Below are 19,291 nucleotides of genomic sequence, written 5' to 3'. Positions count from 1 at the left end.
TTCTGCCTTAGCAAAATAAGAATGTGTTGGCGCTACACTGTGCAACAACTCTCTGCAATCCCAGTCTGTTAGCCTGCCAAACAAACTCCTTAGGACTCTGCCAGTCCTAACTTTGCCTTTCAGGTAAACCCTTGGTGTTCTTCAACTCCAGAACTGTCCAGAAGCATCTCCTTGCAGCTGTCAGACCCTGTCACTGGATGCCCGCAGAAATACAAGTCTGCCATCTCCAAAGAGAGAGAATACACCCCAGCTTGTTGACGCAGCTGAGGATGCACACCACACTTTACTGTAACAGCACTGAAATTAATTTATAATAAAACAAGAATAGGTTTATTAATAAAGAACAGAGATTTAAGTGATAACTAATCAGAGATAATAGAAACAGAAAATGGTTACAAATAATACAAAAGTATAACACACTTCTAAGAGACTACATATAACCTTAGCAGGCTCAAAGCTTTGTCTAAAGCAGTTTTCTCACCTACAGCTACTTCTCAGCATCACCAACCCACATGGATGGGGATCCAACATTCACAGATGCAAAGAGCCTGACCTCTTTGTGCCCTCAGTGATGGATAAGATGATGTCTTTTTGCTTCTCCTTCTGTTCCCCAAAGTTCATTATCTTTGTCCTGAGTCAGGATGGCCACCTGGGGTTCACACTATGATGTGTCTTCCAGTGTGCTAATGCCATGTTGTTTCCTCTGCTTCCTGATAACTGATGTTTACCACAGATGGAAATGAACTGCTCATTGTCTCTGGCATTACCATGCTCAATTGACATGAGAGAAATAGAAAATCAATCTTCCTTTGTCTGAGACAAACATATTTTAAACATGTAGTTCCAGCATACATACATGACTCTTTAAACACCATCCGTACACACATCACACAATGATACTAAGGACCACTGTGTCACCAACTTTCATTTGATAATTCACAGCACACTCTTATTAGATAAATACTATGAGAGCGGTGTGTTAGGTGTAGTATGTGTGTTAGGCCTGATAGGAGTTACAGAACAGTCGGTCCTCTGCCAGTTGGTACTGGAAGGTTCTTAGGGTCTCTCACAGGGTAGCTGGTCCCTGTGGATAGACTAAGTCCAGCTGCCCTGTGGACAGACTAAGTCTAGTCCCTCCCCAAAGCAGGTGAGTCCAATCCAGCCAATTAAAGAGGGCTGGGCTACAACTGGGCATATAAAGGGCTGCTAGTAGGCAGCTGGAGGAGGAAGGTCTGAGACAGGCTGCACCCTAGGGAGGGAAAGCCACACTGGAGCGGGGCTAGCTTCTGTGGTGCGTCTCTGGAGCAAGAGGTTAGGCGTCCAGGGAAGCAGCCCTGGGGCTACTGCTCCAGGAAGGGGGCAGAGTGACTGAGGCTGGGAATCTGCCAGGAGCTGGAGTGCCAGAGATCCTTGGGAGGGGTGGCCCTGAAGCCTGGGGTCAAGGACTGAGTTAAGACTGTTTTCTGTTTGTTTGATAACATGTGTAAAAGAAATAAGGCTCCTTGACTGAGACTGGGTGTGGCATCGCATGCTTTAGAGCTGGGCAGAAGCTCTGGTCTGGTGACAGGGTCACACCACTGCATGGCCTAGACCGGAATCGCCAGTGTCCAGAGCCGATCTTTTTATCTTTAACCTGTACATATTTCCAATATTTATTAACGTTTTTACTGTAGATACCATTAGTATAATTTATTCACTATAGTTAACTGTTAGTTAGAATTCCCTCCCCAACCCCCCAGTAATTTCCCTTTCCCCCGGTACAGGATTTAGATTAAGCTCAGGTTACTGGAATTTAACAACTGTGTCTCTTGTCCCCTCTTCAGTGAAGGGTGACAATCAAAGCCATCTTTATTGCCTCAGAGAGGCTCATAGTTCTGCTAAGAGCAGTAAGTTTCTGCTCCTTTCCCAGCCAAACTCGATGGGCACAAGAATTCCAGCTACGAAAATAACTTATGGAGCATGCAATGAGACCCCGGTCAGACCCAGGCCAATGGGACTCCCCTGTTCATTGGTCTCCACTACAGTGATAGTGTACAGTGATAAGTCAGAACTTCCAGTACTAACAGTACTATCGGGATTATCTTCCTCATCTCCAGCTTCACTCTTTCCTCCAGATGACCATAGTCAATTCCAGGATCTGTTATGAAGAGTGGCAGATGAGCTCCAGATCTCCCTGGAAGAGGTTCAGGTTACGTGACATAAGCTCCTACACGTTGTACAGCGGACAGGATCCAGTTGAATAGCACTTCTGGTGAATGAAGCCATACTGGAACCAGCAAGGGCTATATGGCACATGCCACCAACTTGTGCCCCTATTTCCAAGAAGGCAGAAAAAATGATAATTTCACCCAAATAAGGGAGCAGAGTTTCTGGTTACCCACCCTACCCTCAACTTTCTGATCATTCAGGTGGTCATTGAAAGATACAGGCAGCAACATGCAAGAACTACCCCTGCAAATAAAGAGGCTAAGCATTTGGAACTCCTAAGAAGGGAGGTAGTTACATCAACGAGCCTCCAATTTAGAATATCAAACTACCAGGAGCTGCTGGCCAACTATGATTTTTATGAACTATTCAAAGTTCCTGGACTTCAAAGAGAAACTCCCTCAAAAGCACAATAGTTCTGATTTCCAAGAAAAGAGAGAGGTGGAGACCCATTCTCAACCTGTGACAACTCAGTGTGTTTCTTCACAAGCTGAAATTCCACAGTCATACTGGCATCTAGAATTCCATCTCTGGACAAAGACACATGGGTCACATCTCTCGACATGAAAGATGCATACTTTCTTGTGGACATTCACCCTTCCCGCAGATGATTCCTCAGATTTATGGTAGCATCTGAGCACTACCCATGCAGGGTGCTTCCATTCAATATAGCAACAGCATCCAGGGTCTTTACAAAAGTGTTTTCAATAGTAGTAGCACAGGTCAGATGTAACAGCACCACCATCTTCCTGTCTGTAAAGGACTGGCTTCTGATGGTATGTTGTGTCCGGAAGTCCTGGCTTTGACTTCATCGCCACTTCATCTCCCAGCAGCCTTGGGAATCGAAGCTGACTAACTTGAACTATAGAATTCATAAGATCAACTCTGGACTTGGTCAGGGCAAGGGCTTACTTCCCTGTGGTCAGATTCCACCCCATGAGCAATCTGATAAAATAGATTATGGACAGTATGTGCCTCATGCTGCTGGGGCACCTGGCATCGTATCCTTCGATGATGCCTTTTGCCACCTCCATTGCCTGAAAGCTTGGCTCTGAACAGTATATATTCCAAGCAGACACAGCATGAACACAGTGGTGACTGGGACTTGGGTGTCTTTCCACCCAAGGTGAAAGCCTCGCTAATGTGGCGGAAGAACGTGAGGGTTGGAGTTCTCCGCACGCATCAGATAAAACAGTAGTTTCAGATGCCTCCCTGATAGGGTTGGGGGGAGCTGCATAGATGTTCATGCACCCAAAGGCATTTATATAATTCATGGAAACAGAATGCATATAAATCTTCTGGTACTAAGAAAAGTCCAAGAAGCCTGCAAAGCATTTTTACCACTCATACGATTCTGACATGTCCTGATAATATCAGATAATAACAACTGTCTTTTATGTAAACAAGCAGGGAGCAGTGAAGGTATATCCAGAACCACATCACCCTGTCAGCAGCGTACCTACCGGGTGCCCACAATTCGCTAGCAGACAGCAGATATTTTGCCACCGATCACAAATGGAAGCTACATGACACAGTGGTGGACGCTGTCTTTGCTCAGTGGGCAACCCCTACTTGGGAACTGTTTGCATCCCAGACGAACAGGAAATGTGATACATTCTGTTCCAGAGGAGCTCAGGAACAGGTTTCCAAGCCCAATGTTCTTTTGCTGTCCTGGAATCGCCATGTGAGAGATGCCTTTTCTCCCATCCTGTTAATAATTCAAGTTCTGTGGAAGATCTGGTGAGACAGAACCCTAATCATCCTTATTGCTCCCAAGTGGCCCAAACAGTACTGGTTTCCAAGCCTTCTATAGATGTCAGTCCATCTACCCTCTAGCATTCCATCCTTCCCAAATCTATTGACCCAGAGGAATGACGAGCTCAAAGATCCCAGCCTGGACTCTCTTCATCTCAGTTTGGTATTTGGCTGGATGTCAGATGTAGATCACCTGAGCTCGGAAGCCATTGTAGCTTTTCTGAGTAATAGTAGAAAGGATAACACTTCCTGGTGGAATCTAGCGAAGTGGAAATGTTTCTCAATCTGGCCCAGCAAAACCCCTGTTTCCAGAGACAGCATGCATTCCAACTATTTTGGATTATCTCCTGGCTTTCAAGATGATATGTCTTTCTCTCTGAGTTCGCTTCAAGTCCATCTAGCAGCAATCAACACATGTCACCCACCAATTGAAGGCTAATCCATCTTCACTCCTCCGTTGACAACTTGGTTTCTGAAAGGTGTGATTAGAACCTTTCCCTCAATCATAGAATCGTAGAACTAGAAGGGACCTCAGGAGGTCATCTGGTCCAGTCCCCTGCACTCATGGGCAGGACTGAGTATTATCTAGACCATCCCTGACAGGTGTTTGTCTAACCTGCTCTTAAAAATATCCAATGATGCAGATTCCACAACCTCCCTAGACAATTTAATAAACTCATTCATGTCTGAATTCAGTTCAGATCACTCAAGCTATTCATGCTCAAGTACGCAAGGCTATTTATCCCAATTATTAGCCAAACCCCTATCAAAGAACCTTCTTGCAAGTGAAATGGTGCCATATAAAAATTAAAAGCAAAATAACAAAGCCTCTACGCATTCTAAATGAGAAATAAATGTATCAATTTAAATTGGATTTATGGAGAAAGGTAAACTAATGAGGAGGAATAATGACACTTAACGGGAGCCTTAGCAAATGTAAAACTGAAAATTATCAAATTTGTTTCAGTGTCTTCATGAGTGAACTGCTCTTAGTCATTCTGTCTCCTCTGAAGATTACTGTAACTTGCATCCACAATCTGTTAGTGATCTCACATTTCTCTAGCAAAGTGGCAGGTTGCAAGTCTTTGTCTCACGAGGCAAGATTGGTCATTTTCTTAGGAGATAGAAGGTAATTTTACAATCATGTGTAGCAAATAGGAATGCACATCTGCTGACAGCAGGGTGACTTTGTGGCTACTGTGCTTGTGAATTATTCCATCACCAGATTGCAGCAGGCAACAGCAGAGTTGCATCTTGTATTGGAACTTAGTAGGACAGTGCACTTGGGCCCCTGTTCTGCACTTGATAGCGTGTGGACTGCTGCACTAGAGGTTGGTTTGTCATCCTACAGTAAGGGGAAACATTCTTCCCTCAGTTACAACAATGTAAATCAGATATAACTCTTCAGTGGAGTGTAACTGAGAGCACCCACTCTATACTTACAGGCATCAGTTATATAATAAGTATGATTGTAGTAGAAGTGTATTTTGTTCCAGTCCAACAGCACTCGTATTGTCAGAGGTATACATGAGGCTAGAGGGTACTGAAGGGAAGCTGCTCATGTTAAAGTTTTTACTAAAAAAGTTTATAGGCTGATGGATGGAGTTTATAGGCTTAAGGTTTGATAATTCCAAGATGCTGACTTAACCAGTCAATAGGAATCCTGTATACTATTTCATAGTTAAGGGATTTTCCTTAGTTCACTGTTGGCTAACTCTGCTCCCATTGGAGATAATGGTAGCATTCTCACTGATTTCACTGGAAACTGAGGTAGGTCAACCCTGAGAATTCCACCTTAAAAATCATAAATGCAAGGGCCCTGCTTTATAATGTTAACATTTATCTCAGGCTGACATTTCATATTGGTTCTGTCTCCTAGCAAGCAGGCTGCCCAGAGTTGTAATGAAAACTGGGATATCAAAAAATGACAAGCATTGATTCAGGGTCCCTCACTGTTATCTCAAATGGCAGGTGCAGAAGTATTTTGTTTCGGATGTGGGGGGAGAGAGTTGGAGGAGATGTTCACGCTGGGTTACTGATGCATGTCTGGGGCAGTTCCTTTTCTTAGAGGAGTTCATTAGGCCATGCAGAAGTTTTTAACGTCGTAGGCCAGGATTTTCAAAAGAGCCTAAATGAATTAGGCATCTAAATCCCATTGAAAGTTACTGGGAGTTAAGGGCCTAACTCTCTTAGGCTTCTTTGAAATCTCAGACATAGTGAATTGGTCTTAATTTACAAGTGAAGCGAAGAGCTTATTATCAGCTTATTTTATAGCTCTTCATCCTTATGCTGTCCTCAGTGGCCCAGAGTCCTGTTTCTGAACATTAAATGGGTACACTCAATCTGTTTCAGCCCCCAAAATTTCTCTTTCCTTTAAGGAGAAAAGTGATCTTCATGAAGATTCCCTGGGAGAATTGCGGGAGAGAGGGCGAAAAGAGAGATTTTGAATCTGTTGAGAGAACACACGGTGTGTGGTTATATAAAGATTTTATTGGCGTGAGTTAAGGATCACCATATTATTCATGAGGACCACAGGCAAAAAAGAATTATACAGGGCGTTCCAAATGAGTTCCAATAAAATTTTTATACCATACCACGCTCTTAGGTATTTTGTTTATGCCACATATTTTACAGAAATGCTATTTTAGACATTTTTAAAGAGTTTTTAAAAATTTATTGGTGCCACTTTTTGTAGCATTTTGTCCTTAATTACGGGCTGCCTTCATTTTATGTGTCTATCGGCATAGATGGAAAGACTTTTTATTTATTTTTTTTTTGAGGGGAAAAAAAGACCTTTACAAAGTATACTATTATTTCATCTAAATAACTTTCCTAGAAATCAAGATGTGAACAGTGGAAAGGAGGGAGTTGAGGCTCAACTGAGAGGGCAACTGATGACTAGACTGGGATATTGAATGACTTCACTTATTTCCTTGCTTATTACAGTTTGCGTTGGTGCTGCCTAGAACCTTTAAGTCAAACTTGTGCTTTGTGCTCTGTGGGCAGAAAAGAATATGAAGTAGGTCTCTGGCCCAAGGAATATATAGTCTGCCTAATGTCCTGATCCTGCAAATGACATTCAGCAGGGCTCCATGAAGGTGCAGGAATCTGTCTGCATGAGTCATAAATGGGATCAGGGCCTACAGGTGGTAACGATTTTTAAATGGTCAATCTATTTATCCCCCCCTCTGCATTCCGCCACCACAATTTAAAATAACCCCATATAGCATCTCTGAGGATTTATGTATGAGAGGAGGGATGGTCATGGCACTAGACTGGGACTCAGGAGATATGGCTCAATTCTTGGCTCCATGGTGACCAGAAAGCAAGTGTGAAAAATCAGGACGGGGGTGAGGGAGTAATAGGCACCTATATAAGACAAAACCCCAAATATCAGAATTGTCCCTATAAAATCGGGACATCTGGTCACCCTACCTGGCTCTGACATACACTTCTCCTTCAGGCCCTGATTCAGGCAGAGCCCTTAAGCACATGTTCAACTTTAATTTACTTCAGCAAGACAGAAACAGGTGCTGAAATTTAAACACATGCTTAAGAGTTCTGCTGAATCAGGGCCTTAATCTCTGTTAGCTTCAGTTTCCTGTCTGTGAAAAGGAGATGACAATATTGAAACTGTAAACTCTTTGGGGCAAGAGTTCTCATTTACTGTCTAGCACAGGGGCCCTGAACTTGTTCGGACCCAGAAACACTACTTTAGTACTGTCAAGGTTCCTTCCCCACTCTGAACTCTAGGGTACAGATGTGGGGACCTGCATGAAAACCTCCTAAGCTTATTTTTACCAGCTTAGGTTAAAACTTCCCCAAGGTACAAACTATTTTCCTTTTTCCCTTGGACTTTATTGCTGCCACCACCAAGCGTCTAACAGATATATAACCAGGAAAGAGCCCGCTTGGAAACGTCTTTCCCCCCAAAATCCGCCCCAAGCCCTACACCCCCTTTCCTGGGGAAGGCTTGATAAAAATCCTCACCAATTTGCATAGGTGAACACAGACCCAAACCCTTGGATCTTAAGAACAATGAAAAAGCAATCAGGTCTTAAAAGAAGAATTTTAATAGAAGAAAAAGTAAAAGAATCACCTCTGGAAAATCAGGATGGTAAATACCTTACAGGGTAATTAGATTCAAAACATAGAGAATCCCTCTAGGCAAAACCCTAAGTTACAAAAAGACACAAAAACGGGAATATCCATTCCGTTCAGCACAGCTATTTTATCAGCCATTTAAACAAACAGAATCTAACGCATACCTAGCTAGATTACTTACTAAGTTCTAAGACTCCATTCCTGATCTGTTCCCGGCAAAAGCATCACGCAGACAGACAGAGCCTTTGTTTCTCCCCCACTCCAGCTTTGAAATTATCTTGTCTCCTCATTGGTCATTTTGGTCAGGTGCCAGCGAGGTTATCCTAGCTTCTTAACCCTTTACAGGTGAAAGGGTTTTTCCTCTGGCCAGGAGGGATTTTAAAGATGTTTACTCTTCCCTTTATATTTATGACAAGTACCAATAATAAATAGTATTAAGAAATACATTTAAAATCATCCAAAGGTGCTGCGTGGGATTTTTCTTAGAATTTGGGGCATTGGGGATTAAAAAGATTGACCATTTCCATTTAAAAATGGCTACCATGTTTAGGCAGATTGTAAGATCCTTGGAGCAGGGACCTACTTTGTATTCATTTATGCCTATACAGCACAAAATACTCTGTCACTGTGTGATAAAGAATAGCATATCAGTTGAATTTCTAGTATATAGGCCAGATTGTTCTGGAGCCAAATACTACCTATTTCTTTGATCTAAAATAACTCTAAAGGTTTCAAATTCTGCTTTAAAAAAAAGTTGTCCTTCTGAAAACATAGAATGAATTAAGCAGTGAAGCTGATAATTAACTTCATGCATTTCATCATATAGAAGAGTTGTCCTCTTCCAGAATGTTTCATCCATGCTTTGTTTTGGAAACTAATTTATTGAGAGATGAGGCCCCAACTCAAAGTCAGTGATACCACTCACATGTTCAAAGTTAAGCATGAGCTTAAGAAACTTGCTGAACTAGGTTCTTTATGCTCAGATAAAGTGGGCACTGAGTATTGTGGGACGTAAAGACCTGCTGTTACTCATCACTAAGTTATCATATTTATAAATCCAGGAATTTCAAATAATATCCATATACAGTACACAAGAATACCTATACAAAGCAGGACATATTTTCTCTTCATTCACCAAGCCCACCTCCACAATATAAAATAGATAGACACAGATACTGGTTATGCAGAACTGTTAGCACTCCCTTGGTTTAAATAGAAAGAGGCAGCATCACTGTTGCTGTTCCGAAAGAAACCATCATTAAAGACTTTATTAAAATGCAATGCAAGAAAATAAAAATCAAGCCACCTTCATCTTATATTGATCTGATGACTACAATTGTAATGCATGAACGAGGTTCCAGTTTTCAACGCTTAAGTAAAAAAATCACAACATGTGCCAGGCTGTGGCATTGTCCTTTGCGTACACCCTGTAAATTCCTGTTGCTCCACTCTATTGCCTTTATAGTCAAGGAACACCACAGCTGAGCTCCAGTGCAGAGCGTAGTGTTGACCTTGGCTAGTTATTGGCATCATTCTCAATTGTCTCCATTTGGTTTTAAAAATCTCGTTGTGGGAAGGGAGGAAAATTTTTAGTTCATCTAGTGATTGCCACGGCTGGGGCAGGGGAAGAGGGGAAATGCAGGAATTGCAACAATCACACACCTTCAGCTTGTTTTTAAACACTGAACCATTATCACAAACATTTCAGGGTGCTCTCCTTTTTGCTGTAATCTTTCCTGTTTGTGTATGCTGTGCATGTGCAATCAGGGGGAAAGAAAAATTCTAAACTGAATCTCAGCATGTCACAGAGGGGAAAAAATGAAAACGAGAGAGAGAGATTATCAACCAAGAATACTTAATGGTGCTTGAGAACAATGTTCAACACCTTAAGTGAGTTATCACTAGTCCAAAACCTAGAACTGAATCATTCACCATGTAACATGCTGCACTAACTAATAATAGAGTCTACTCCAGAAAATACTTTCCCTGACTAGTATGTGAGTGTGTTTTATAACTGATCCCTTTAAAACTGGCATATTGTTGTAATATGATTCAGACATATGAAAATATTCTGCTGTATGGCTGCTATTTAAACAGGAAGTGTAAGATATCTTTTATTCCAAAATGCCAGTAGTAATTGCTGCTCTTCACATATGCATTGTCAGCCATACAATACAAATCCTATGACCGTGAAATTGACCATAATGAACTGTGAATTTGGTAGGGCCCTACTTATGACGGTGTCATGTGGGAACGTCAGAAGCCTTACTAAAACAAGATATAGCATGTCTACTACCCACCGAACTCTCCACGTCCAACCACTAGGCCAGTAACCCTGTCAAAGAAGGAAATTAGGTTGGTTTGGCATGGTTTGTTCTTGAGAAATCCATTACTTATTACCCTATTATTCACTAGGTGCTTACAAACTGATTGTTTAATAATGTGTTCCAGTGTCTTTCCAGATATTTTTCAGAGTAGCAGCCGCGTTAGTCTGTATTCGCAAAAAGAAAAGGAGGACTTGTGGCACCTTAGAGACTAACAAATTTGTTAGTCTCTAAGGTGCCACAAGTCCTTCTTTTCTTTTTTCCAGATATTGAAGTTAGGCTGACTGGTCTGTAATTCCATGGATCCTCTTTGTCCCCACTTTTAAAAATAGGTACTACGTTTGCCTTCTCCAGTCCTGTGGGACCTCACCAGTCCATCATTTCTGAAAGATTATCGCTGCTAATGGTTCCAAGATTGCTTCAGCTACTCCCTTAAATACCTAGGATCAATGTCTTCAGGCCCTGACAACTTGAATACATCTAACTTATATACATATTCTTTAACCTCTTCTTTCCTTATTCTGGCTTATGTTCCTTCCACCTTGTGTTTAACATTGTGTTAAGCATCTGATCACAATTAACCTTCTTAGTGAAGACTTAGGACTGGTCTACACTACTGTGGTAAATCAATCTAACTTACGCAACTTCAGTTACGTGAATAACTTAACTGAAGTTGACATAGTTAGATCCACTTACCGTGGTGGCTACACTATGCTGTGTCAACAGGACAGTGTCTCCAGTCAACTTCCTTTCTCTTCTCAGGGAGGTGGAGTATACAAATCAATGGGAGAGTGCTCTCCCATCGATTTAGCATGTCTTCACCATCAGTTGCAGCAGTGCCAATCTACCAGTGAGTGTAGACATGCCCTAAAGAAAAATAGGCATAAAACTCCTCAGCCTTCTTTCCGTTATTAGCTCTACTTCCCCTTTAAGAAGTCAACCCACTCTTTTTTCTTTTTTCTTGCTACTAAGTTATTTATAGAACCTCTTCTGATTGCCTTTTATGTTCCTTGCTGGGCATAATTCATTTTGTGCCACAGCCTTTCTGATTTTGTTTGTACTTTTTTGTGCTATTCCTTTGTACTCCTCCTTACCAATTTGTCTACATTTCCACTTTCGGTAGGATTTCTCTTTTGATTTTCAGATTATTAAAGAGCTCCTGATGCGGCCATATTGGTCTGTTACTGTTCTTCCTATCTTCCCTTCGCATTGGGATAGTTTACTGTTGTGCCTTTAACATTGTCTCTTTGAGAAACTGCCAGCTCTGCTGAACTCCTTTTTCCCTTAGCTTTTCTTCCCATGGGAATTTACCTACCACCTCTCAGAGTTTGTTAAATATACCTTAACTAATTTAATTCATTTATTTTTACAAAATAACGAACAAACCACATAGGTAGCAGGAGAGAAGAAATCATAATATAGCTGAAATTAAAAAAGCATACCCCTCCACAGGAGCTGTTCCAACTAATCATAGTGCTGGGAGGGTATGGTGTGATGCGTGTATGATCCTAGATGAACATCTTACATGTCTGTGTATCAGCCACAGTGATTGCAATCTCTCAAAGATCATTAACACATTCACAGACCTCTACATTTCTTTGTCTTAGTGCTGAGAGTTTGATAGTAAACATGATTTTGATTTCAGATAGGAAACACAACTATGTATGTAAGTATATACCATGTTTAAACCTGAGATCTGCCCTTTTTGATTGTTGAGTGCTTTAAAACACTGGTGGGATGCTCAGCAAATACTGACCATCTTTTTGGTATACTTTCAAAGCCTGTCAAAGACAAACATATTTTTCTGTTGTTTTTTTTTAAATAAGGGAGATAATTGCAGAATTTTCTCATGTGTCTAGAAAAAAAAACCCGCTGTGTTCGATTTTAGCCTCAGCTGCTTACTCATGAAAGAGAGAGAGAGAAATCTTATTTCATGGGAATCATTCAGAGCATTAATAAACTCAACCTCACTGCATCATGTTGCCTTCAAAAATAAATAGTACAATATCCTTTTAATTATACATACACAGTAGCTTAAAAGGAGACAAATGACAAAGAAAAATCAACATGATAAAAGCCTGCTAAACTTGCAGCATCCCTTGATCAAGACTTATTATAAAACATTCACAGCAAACTCCTCCTCTGGCTGTCTTTAAGCCTTCCTAAAACCCTTCCACTAAAGACGTACAACAAAATCAATCAAAAACATCACCGTTGTCGTCACTGCATCATTGTTATAAGCCACCCTGCTGTGGCTTGCTAATCTAAGAGAACAATAACCAGAGTGAAAACAATCAAAAGCGGGTTAAAGTTAGACTGGAATATCGTTGCCTTCTTGTCCTTGACTCTGTTTCAGAACAGTAAACAGCACTTACTTATTACTCAACATGGGGGTGTGTGTGTATGTGTGTGTGTGTGTGTGTATAGATAGATAGATACCAGGAAAAAAGGCATTTAGGCGTGGCTCTTTGTGTAAAAATTGGACTTTCTAGTTTCAATAGGGCATTGGTTTGGGCTGGGGTTAGCGTTAGAGCGTTGTGGGAGGAGATTCTTTTTTATAATTGTAGAAAAATTCTTGAGTGTGGTGCAGGCACCTGCTTAATGTATGTATAACATGCATCTCTTTAGATTTATTTGGAGGCTGCTCCTTTCTTTTAGTCTATAAATGTCATTTAAATGCGGTGGCACTTTTCTTTTCTTCCAACAGTCTCAAGGACAAAAATAAAGGCCAACTAATTCCACCAGTAATGAAGCAAACTGTGTTCTACCTGAAAAGTAAAGGTGAGATCTGTTTTTGTTTGGCAGTGGGTGGGGGGAAATATCTGCACAAGGGTATCATTATGAAATTATACAGATCTCAGGGCCCAATTCACCAGCGTTCTTAGGCACATACCTAATTTGAAGCATATGCCTAGATCCCAAAGAAACCAGTGGCTTCAGTGAAAACTAAGCACATGCTCAAGTGCTTTGCTGAATAGAGACCTCAACTGACAAAAACTCTGGTAGAGCTATTTCATTATTACATAGTTGTCCCGTAAAAAAAAAAAAATGTTTGTGGGTTTTTGGTTTTGTTTTTTTGCTTTCCGGTGCAGGAAATGGCAAGTGAAAAAAGAATGCTTGAAATACACATCCCGGCCCACATTGTGCCATTGATTTCTTTTTAAGTAAAACTCCCAGTAAAAATCAATGGGGAGTTCATATTAAAAAAAAAAAAATCAATGTCATAAGAAACTCAAACTTTAAAAAAAATCTACTTTTCAGGAGTGAGCCTGCAGTCCTCTCTCAGCAAAATATTCCCATTGACATCAAAGTTCCTTTGACTGCAGGTCAGACCCTGCATTTATAGTTTATAAAATGTATATCCGTTACCAACTAAGGGCGGCATTGTTGGTTGCCCTATACGCCCATGCAGGAAAATATGGGAGCATGAGATGCCAACTACCCAAAAGGTTGTTACGTCCCTTCCCACACAGCTGGCCAAGGAGTTTGTGGGGAGTGTCTTGGCTCCACCCTAAATGCATCAGCCAGTGCAGCTGATCAGCGTAAAGTAGCAGCATTGTGTGACAGATACAGAGTTCATGTAGTTTACTTCCCACTAGAGAAGAGGAGGTGGGGCGGACAGAGACCAGTTTCTGACTCTCAGAGCATCACATTCTGGTTCCTGGTCTGCTCCTGGCACATTGCAACTGTGCACTTTGAGCCTTTATTTTTAATAATACTTCCATAGCATTTTTTGTCCAAAGATCTCAGAGTTTCACAAACATGAATGAAGCCTCACAGCAGCCCTGTGGGGTAGATGCCGGGATCATCCCTGTTTTATGGATGGTTAAACTGAGACATGGCACTGTTCAGTTACTTGCCCAAGGTCACATAGTAAGTCAGTGGAAGAAAAGGAATGTAACCCAAGAGTCCAGATAAGAGCTGTATGAAACTTTTAACAGCAGAACATGGATAGATCCAAGTGAAAAAACACTGGCTCAGATTCTCTTTTAAAAGCCAGTCTTTGGGCTTAGCTTGCCAAAAGTTTCACTAAGGATGGGAAACCTTTAAATGGGGTTAGAAGAAATCTTGGCTGATTTTTGTTTGTTTACTTTTTATATTTTGTTTCGCTTCAGGTGAAAACCATGTTCAGCTCTGTTTTCGCACCCAAAATAAGGCAGTTTTATCTGAGATTTCCTTTTTTTAAAAGTTATTTGTTTCGATGGTACACCAATACCAAGAATAACAGTATGCATTCAGGGTATAATTCACCCCTTTTCAGAAGTGGGCCCACACAAGGCCTATGCAGCGTGTAAGTCCCACTCTAGATTTTGTGCTGGCCTTCTGAATGGAGTGAATTTTACCCTCAGTATTCATGTTCATGGTCAGTGAGATTTGGTTTGAGTTTATTAGATCATTTTAACCCAGAACTCAAATGATTCAAACCTGTTTGAACTGCCTCTGGAAAGGATCCGTACTAATCACTGCAAAGGAAAAAAAAAAAAAAACCCTCTCGCACTATTGGTGACTTCCTGACTGATATACTGGCTCCATTGAAGTCAATGACAGAACCCCCATTGACTTCAGTGGAGCCGGGGATTGACCCATAGTTTCTTGGTCTAATCAGGAGGCCATGTAGGCTAACATTTTAGTTTATTACACATTAAATAAAAATCCATGTTGTATTCATACTACAGTAAAATTAATTCATTGGCATATTATCTATATGTCCAAATGAGGGAGATAATGAAAGAATACCTACTGCTGATTGGCAAGAAGTTGAAGACAGCATCCATAAAGGTATATAGAGCAGTTCGTTCCTTTCCTCTCAAAGACATATGGATGCCTTCAATCACCTGCAGTATCCAGAGGTCAAATAATGGAGAGCGGGCCAATTCTGCTGTTAATACTAACCTCATACCTTCAGTATGTGAGCGCCTCTACTGGGGTTTTTCGTGAGAGCCTTTGGATCCACTTCAGTTCCTCTTTTTGGAGCCTCACTTAACGGTAAGTGGGAGTAATGCTTCCAGGCCAAATTAGAAGATGGAACCATTACAAGTGTAACATGCCAAATGTCCTGAGGCTAGGTGTAGAGAATGCATCCTGTTCGCTGCTAGGAATGTGCTAAGGCAAGGGAATTAGCAGCAACTGCAGACTGTCTCTGTGATTGTAAATGGGTAATTTATTATCTCCAGCAGCTATAGTGCATGTTCCCATACAGTACAGCCACCTCCATATGATGAAAGCAGTTAGCTCTACTCCAGACACATCCCCCCATCAAGATTTTGACTGTTACTTTAGTTTAATACATTTAGGATGCTCATTTCATACTAATCTTAATAGACTAAATCCCTCCCTCATGTGACCCCACTGAAGTGTGCTGAGTTAAACCGAGGATGAAGTTGTCTTGAATTATGATGAATTTATTGTCTTGAAACGAATTATAAAAATACAATTAGATCAATTTACATTTTCTGAGAGTTTTTGGCTGTGTTTTTGGAGCGGTGCATGCACACGGACTTCCTCTTGAATATTTTAGAGGTGCAGCAGGAAATGAAGGTACTGTAACCATGATTATCCTCTAACAATGTGTCTTTCCATAACAATCTGCTGGGCAGATTTGGTACCACACCTCCTGTTCTTCTTATTTTGTTTCTTTCTTGATGCTCTCTCTAGTTCACTGCTACACTGATCTCATGCTCTCCCGCCTCACCAACTGCTGAGTCTGGCCTAGATACCCTCTGTCTGCTATAGCAGCGACATCAAAAGCACAAAAGAAAAAGAGCAGGCTTTCAGTTTTCATTGTTGTGATGAGGAAAAGCACTGGGTCAGCCTTGTCATTGCAAAGTCTTTTCCAGATGAAGTGATTTTGTCACCCGGTGGGCAGTAATAATCCTTGAGCTTTCTCCAGACCACATCCTTTTTTCTTTTTTTTTTTTTTTTTTAATTCTTTTGGCTAAAAAGTAACTATAATCCACCAGCTTGTTCAGCACATTTTGCAGAGCCTGTGAAGGGTAGGGGTTAAGGAAGTGTGATGATGCTTCTTAACAAAAGTTCTCAGTCTGGATACATTTAGTTCCTCTGTAACTTTTTTCAAAGCTACATATTCTAGCCAAGCATGCCCAAGCCTAAGTACTTCTCCTTTTTCCTTTCTCTTTGTTCTGGCATAGGCTCCAGGCACCTGCTGTGGGGATGGGCTGTCCCAGTGCTCCGCTATCCCCCACTTAAGCACAGATCTGTTTAGGGCTGCCATGTTTCCAGCCATAGGGAGTTCATTATGAACCATGTTTCTAAGAGACCATGGTTTGTGAGTTGGGAAGTTTTCTGACATCTGCAGCCTCCTAGCACATGTAATGCAGTCAAAGTGTTAACCAGTAGATGGTGGGCATGCACTTTTGCACCTGCTTAAAAGAGCATAGATTTCATTGTACCTGGTGTTCACTGCAATTTTAATGCGTTGACTGAAGCTAGAGTCTCTCAAAGACTTCCATTGACTTCAGTGAGCTTTAGATCAAGTACTTAAAGTTTGGGGACCTCAGAGAAGCAGCCTGCCATCAAGTTCTGGCAACCTCAGGGAGTCTGGCTAGCAGTTCTTCCCTGTACGCACAATAAAGGCTACAGTTCAGTCTCAGGCACAAAACCAATTGCGTCCAAGTCCACCTGGTTGGAATCCTGTCCTGGCTGACAAGATTCCTGTGGCAAGCACAGGCTAAGCAGAGCAGGAGGTAGCCCTGATGATCTTTTAGGGTGCTGCACCAAACCAGAACAAGTCTCCACCTCTCAAGCTGCAGCAGTCAAGCACTAGGTAGAAGGGAGTCCAAACTCCCTTTTCACACAGAGAGACAAAGTAACCTTCACTAGCCTGAAGAGAGAGGATCTCCAAACTCAAATCTTGTTCTGCCACCCTGATTATTGAGCTAACAAGGGACTGTATGTTGATAATCACTTAACAGGGATTGGGAAGTTCTTAGCTTTTAATCACACAGGAACTTTTTAAGGAATCCCTGTCTGAGGTGTCATTATCATGCTAATAATGTTGTTAGTATTATTATAATTTTAATTTATATGTTTACCCATTGCCAACAATATCTCCAAAAGCTTGCAGTTTAAAAGACAGGCACACAAAATGGGTATGAAGTGGGAAATGCAGAGATTGGGACAACTTCTCACTTTAGGGCCTAACAGAAGTCATGAGTTTTTCATAATTGATAGATTTCAAGGCCCAAAGGGACTATTATGATCATCTGGTCTGATGTCATGCAGGACAAAGGCCACTGAATTTCAGCAAGTGAAGTCAACATCTAAGGGATAAAATTAAAGGGGAAAAAGAGCTCAGCAGAGCTAGCAGTTTCTCAAAGAGACAATAGTAAAGGCACAACTGCAAACTATCCCAATGCAAAGGAAATATAGGAAGAATAGTAAGAAGCCAATATGGCTCCATCAAGAGCTCTTTAATGACCTGAAAATCAAAAATTAATACTTTAAGAAGAGGAAACATGGACGAATTGCTTGGAAAGAGTACAAAAGAATAGCACAAACATGAAGGGACAAAATCAGAAGGGCTAAGGCACAAAATGGGTTACATCTAGCACGGGACCTAAAAGGCAATAAGAAGAGGTTCTTTAAATACCTTAGGAGCAAAAGAAAGACAAAGGAAAATATAGGTCGTCTGCTTATCTGTTGTTAACTGACATCAAGAAGGCTGAGGTGTTTAATACGTATTTTGCTTCAGTCTTCATTAAAAAGGTTAATAGTGACCAGATACTCAACACAATTAATAGTAACAATAAGGAAGAAGGAAGTCGAGCCAAAATCAGTAAAGAACAGGTGAAAGAATATTTAGATAAGTTAGAAGGTGGCAGGAACTGATTAAATTTATCCTAGAGTCCTTAAGGGACTAACTGAAGCAATCTTTGAACAGTTAGCAATTATCTTCGAGAATTCATGGAGGACAGGTGAGATCCCAAGAGGACTGGAGAACATAAGAATGGTCATACTGGGTCAGACCAGTGGTCCATCTCGCCCAGTATCCTGTCTTCTGATAGCGACTAATGTCACATGCCTCAAAGGGATGAGAAGAACAGGGCAATTATCAAGTGATCTATCCCCTGTCGTCCAGTCAGAGGCTTAGAGACGCCAAGAGCATGGAGTTGAATCCCTGACCATCTTGGCTAATAGCCATTGATGGACTTATCCTCTATGCATTTTGAACCCAGTTATAGTTTTGGCCTTCACAACGTCCCCTGGCAACGAGTTCCATAGGTTGACTGTTCATTGTATGAAGCTGTTCTTCTTATGTTTTTTTTAAACATGCTCTTAATAATTTCATTGGGTGAACCCAGGTTGTTGTGTTATGTGAAGAGGTAAATAACACTTCCTTGTTCACTTTCTCCACACCATTCATGATTTTATAGACCTCTATCAGATCTCCCCTTAGTCCTCTCTTTTCTAAATAGAGTAGTCCAGGTTTTTTAAATCTCTCCTCATATAGAAGCTCTTCCATACACTGAATCATTTTGTTGCCCTTCTCTGTACTTTCTCCAATTTCTAATATATCATTTTTGAGATGGGGTGAGCAGACCTGCATACAGTATTCAAAGTGTGGGCATACCGTGGATTTATATAGTAGATTATGATATTTTTTGTTTTATTATCTAGCCCTTTCCTAATGTTCCTAATATTCTATTAGCTTTTCTTACTGCTGCTGCACATTGAGCAAATGTTTTCAGAGCACTATCCACAATGAATCCTTTCATAGGATCGTAGAATATCAGGGTTGGAAGGGACCTCAGGAGATCATCTAGTCCAACCCCCTGCTCAAAGCAGAACCAATCCCCAATTTTTGCCCCAGATCCCTAAATGGCCTCCTCAAGGATTGAACTCACAACTCTGGGTTTAGCAGGCCAATGCTCAAACCACTGAGC

General features: G+C 41.2%; 1 protein-coding gene across 2 annotated transcripts in view; it reads left to right on the top strand.

Moving 5' to 3' along the window:
• The window catches only part of ARHGAP8 (Rho GTPase activating protein 8), a 121,146-nt gene that overhangs the window by 74,579 nt on the left and 27,276 nt on the right, over positions 1-19,291 (top strand). For both annotated transcript variants that reach the window (XM_043537864.1, XM_037914657.2), the window contains one exon: positions 13,096-13,169. In XM_043537864.1, coding sequence (XP_043393799.1) covers positions 13,096-13,169 — 74 coding nt within the window. The remainder of the gene's footprint in view (positions 1-13,095; positions 13,170-19,291) is intronic.

The sequence above is a fragment of the Chelonia mydas genome, chromosome 1, assembly GCF_015237465.2.
Source record: "Chelonia mydas isolate rCheMyd1 chromosome 1, rCheMyd1.pri.v2, whole genome shotgun sequence".
In the NCBI taxonomy this organism is placed as follows: Eukaryota; Metazoa; Chordata; order Testudines; family Cheloniidae; genus Chelonia; species Chelonia mydas.
The sequence above is the reverse complement of the archived record's forward strand: the minus strand, read 5'-3'. Positions and strand labels throughout refer to the sequence as shown.